At 38.5% G+C, this 4,659-nt stretch overlaps 1 protein-coding gene across 1 annotated transcript; it reads left to right on the top strand.

Moving 5' to 3' along the window:
• The first annotated feature begins 1,180 nt into the window (after positions 1-1,180).
• Positions 1,181-2,987, top strand: LOC121249636. The gene has a single exon (XM_041148363.1). The coding sequence runs from the start codon at positions 1,522-1,524 to the stop codon at positions 2,722-2,724; it is 1,203 nt and encodes a 400-aa protein (XP_041004297.1). The 5' UTR covers positions 1,181-1,521; the 3' UTR covers positions 2,725-2,987.
• Positions 2,988-4,659: the final 1,672 nt, after the last annotated feature.

Raw genomic sequence — 4,659 nt, 5'->3', positions numbered from 1 at the left:
ACTAGCACACCGGCCTAAATATATATGGTAAAAACAAAAAACAACCTTAATTAGCAAAAAGAAAATGTGGTGAATGGCATATAATGTACATAGGGGTCTCTTTTCGGCCAAAAAGGGAGCAAACTAGGGAAGACCGACATGATATTTATTGAGATGGTACTTGGGATCATGAAAAAGATGAAGCCAAGTGTATCCTAACCTTGAGGAAAAACTCCCAATGCAATCTAATTTTATCTTTGACGACCAATAATTAGTTTGATTAGCTTTTTTTTTTTTTTTTTTTTTTTTTTAAATGGAGTCAAGTATATATATCATAATAAAAATTATTCTCATCGGTTATTATTCACCATGCATCTCACACTCCACATTTTATGAAAAATTTCTTCACACTCGATGAAAACACTCACATCCTATAAAAAAAAATATCGTTGTGGGATGTGAAAGTGAATATTGACTAATACATAACATTCCTTGTATCACAGAAGTGAAAATAAGAAAAATAAAAAGAAGAAAAAGATGTAGTTAACGTTAGAGTACAACTATGTGGCATGATGATTGTTGTGCTTTTGCTTTATCTTGCTGTCCATCTATACCAATGCATAATTACTTATGGGCCATACATTGCTCATACCAGACACTAAATTATTTAATAAACCATAAGCTTCTTTCATTGACTGACTGGATTAAGGAATTCCAAGACATAAATAAAATGTTGATCAGATCATGATCATGTTACTTTCACTTTCCACTTGCATCATGGTAAGTTGGCGCCACCACTGATCTATCTCCACAAGACACAATAATCCGATAACTTCTAAAAAGATTTATGGGTCTAAAAAACTAACATGCGGATAACTCTTTACTTGACGGAATTAATATTCTCAAAGATTAAAGAAAAGTTCTTGAAAATATATATATATATATATAAAAGATGTAAAGTTCTGTTTAAAAATTTTCATATAGAATTAATAAGGAGGGAGTAGATTCCGAATTGTTCACGTTCATAAGCTATGAAAAGAGCCGTTGCCCAACGACTCTAACTGTAATTAACATTAAAAGAGAAAAACTAACTTTTGTAATTATTTTAGTCATTCAGTCAGCCAGTCAACAAGGGGTAAACTCCACTCCCCTCAAGGGGTAACCAAGGGAAATTACTCAGTACTCGGTATAACGTCTCCGTTTCCGTTTCCGATGCCCAAAATCTCAGAGTGGGCTCCAGCTTTTCCCCACCACATCCCGCCTATATATATATCTCAAGCAACCTTCCTTTCCTTTGCATGCCAGAGTAATCTCTCTCTGCCTCTCTCCAGTCTCAACCCCCCTTGAAAAGCACTCTGCTCCTACACTTTTCCCTGTTTCTGCTTCACAATCCCCACCCACAAACAGTTCTCTGGAAGAAAAATCTGACCCAAAAAGCACTGAACAAAACCATCTTTGGCAATATCAGAATCTCATAATAAGAAGACAAGACACGACAAAACAAAACAAAACCAGCACAAAATCTCTCCTTTTTGAACGACAATGGTCGACGTTGACCGGAGAATTACCGGTCTGAATCCTGCCCATGTTGCTGGTCTCCGCCGACTCTCTGCTCGTGCCGCGGCCTCTTCTGCCACTGCGTCCCTCCCTCTCCGCAACGGTCTCCTTTCGTTCTCTTCCCTGGCCGATAAGGTCATAACCCATCTTCGGAATTCCGGAATTCGGGTGCAACCCGGCCTCTCGGACGCCGAGTTTGCACGCGCAGAAGCGCAGTTCGGTTTCGCATTCCCTCCCGACCTCCGTGCCGTACTCTCTGCTGGATTGCCCGTCGGCCCAGGATTTCCTGACTGGAGAGCCTCTGGCGCTCGGCTCCATCTCCGCGCCTCGCTCGACCTCCCCATCGCAGCGATTTCCTTCCAGATCGCTAGAAACACTCTGTGGTCCAAGTCTTGGGGCCCCAGACCCGCCGACCCAGAAAAGGCTTTACGTGTTGCCCGGAATGCTCTAAAGAGAGCGCCCCTTTTGATTCCCATTTTTAACCATTGCTACATTCCTTGCAACCCGTGTTTAGCCGGAAATCCGACTTTCTTCGTCGACGAGAACCGGATCTTCTGCTGTGGTTTGGATCTCTCAGATTTCTTTGAGCGGGAATCCCTCTTTCGGAGCTCCGAGTCCGATCCTCAGGTTCTCAAAAGACAAAGATCCGTGAGCGAGAAATCGGCCGGGTCGTCCTCGAATTTCTCACGAAGGAGCCTGGACACGGGCCTCGCATCAGCCGGAGCGAGAACACCACGATGGGTAGAGTTCTGGAGCGACGCAGCTGTCGATCGTCGCCGGAGGAACTCATCATCGTCGTCGTCCTCATCACCGGAACGGTTCTTTGAGATGCCCAGGTCCGAAATCCCGAAATGGGTCGAGGAATACATCGAACAAATAGGATCCGTGTTGAGAGCGGGCGGGTGGAGCGAATCGGATATATCCGAAATCGCACAAGTATCAGCCTCCGGATTCTTCGAAGGAGGAGAGATGGTTTTATTAGATAATCAAGCGATTCTGGATGCTCTACTCCTGAAAGCGGACCGATTCTCCGATTTGCTCCGGAAATCCGGGTGGAGCTCCGAGGAGGTGTCCGATGCGTTGGGTTTCGATTATCGACCGGAGAAGGAGAGGAAACCGGTTAAGAAGCTGTCCCCAGAGCTCGTGGAAAGAATAGGGAAACTGGCTGAATCAGTATCCCGGTCATGAGATGAGTCATCCGGTTCTTTTCCTCTTTATCTTTTTTTCGTTTTTTGGGGGTTTTATTTTCTTTTTTCAAAAAAATTAAAGCCTCGGTATTTGGTTTTTCATCGTTGGGAGAAAAAAAAAAAAAAATTACGAGGAAACGCGTTGTTGTACTATGAAACATAACGTGTAAAAGATCAAAGTGTTGTTTATTGTTATTTTTATAGCAATTTCATAATTTTTTTATATGTAATATAACATAATAAAACTAATATATATATATATATCTATGTTTTCATTTGTATATTCCCTTCTTTAATTTCCGTTTTGAATCGAATATAAAGGAACTAAGGAAAGCTTTTAAGGACTCATTGTTGGAAGTTGGAACTCAAAAAAAAACGGTGGAGCTCTAGAATTGTTATTAGTTTTCTTTTTAAAAAAAATATTATGGAAATGAAAAGTGGGGGAAGATGGTGTGTTTGAGGAAATCTCTTCTTTCAAGAGAGGGATAGGGATATTTTTTATTTTATTTTATTTTTTATCCTTTTCTCTTCCTTGGAATTGGGGAAACGATAGGGGGGTTGATATGCCAGAGGAAATCTGACACAGAAAACCTTCTCACCTTAGGATGATTTTAAGGAATTTCATCTAGTACGATGTTATAAATTAATTAAAATTAATATTTACTAAAGTAAATTACTAAATTGTATGATACATCAGGATGGAATAAAAATACCATATTATTATTCGTATTTTAAAAATATTAATAATTTTAAAATTCTTCTACGCAGCAATTTTACATCATAAATTTATTTTATATATATATTTCAATAGATATTTCAATAGTATAAGGCTGTCGACTTTGGAGTGAATGTTCTGGTTTATTGAAGTGGCAGTGGATGGAAATGATGTTGGGCAGGCGGGTCCAAAGGGCAGGGTTCGTACTTAGAGATGGGGATGGTTTGGAGGGTTGTGGCCGCTTTGCAAAAGTGTGGAGGGCTTCCACACCTTTTTTTTTTTTTTTTCTTCCTATGATTTGTTTGGTATCGGATGTGAGGGTTGTTGGGTGGATGAGTAGTACTTTGGAGATTTTTATTTGTTTTGGGTTCAATCAAAGCTTATTTTGAACACATTTGGCTAGGGAGGGAGGCATCATCTTGTTTAGGTAGGTCCTCATGTGCATGAGAACTATGTGTAAAATAGAGACAGATTTTTAAAAATTTAATGTGGGATTAGTTTAGATAAATGGGTTTAAGTGGGGCTATGGGGTGTGACTTTGGCTTTCAAAGTTTAGAGAAGTTGTTAGCTTGCAATTTTAGGTTGGTTCATTGATGCAATTAATTTCTTCTTTTTTGGGTAGGAACCTTCAACATACAGACACTTCCAATGCATACAATCCCAATAATTGAGCTGAAATTTATGAATTCTCTGAAAATTTACCTATATATAGAGGTAAGTGAATAATAAGAAAAGAGCACTTATACAAAATAGAACAGTCGTATTAATCCCGCGAAATGTCCGTGTTTTTATCATTTGTGATTAGAAAAAGAGCCTGAAATATAGGGTTTCAAATACAAACCGTTCATTAGATAGAATTAATTCAGGTTGATGATGGCATTGGGAAGTCTTCTTTGAAATGATATATATTTGTTCCTAAAGTCATGCATTTCATCAAGTTTGTGTGCAATAAATCCATAATAAATGAAAAGATTAAATCAATCATCTATAGATAGATATGAATTTAGAACCCCATCATACAGGAACAATCATAATATCTGTAAAAATACGTATAACTAATAGTTTTTTTTTTATTTCCTTAGATGGTATGGACCTCAAGGTTAAAAGTTAAGAGCATGATATACGTACGATCATTTTCATGACTTTTTATATAATGAAAAATTATATTTATAATTTTAAAATATGTCATTCTTACGCTCTATCTTTAAAAAATACAAGAAA

The sequence above is a fragment of the Juglans microcarpa x Juglans regia genome, chromosome 1D (assembly GCF_004785595.1).
Source record: "Juglans microcarpa x Juglans regia isolate MS1-56 chromosome 1D, Jm3101_v1.0, whole genome shotgun sequence".
Lineage (NCBI taxonomy): Eukaryota > Viridiplantae > Streptophyta > Magnoliopsida > Fagales > Juglandaceae > Juglans > Juglans microcarpa x Juglans regia.
This window is presented reverse-complemented; position numbering and strand designations above follow the sequence as displayed.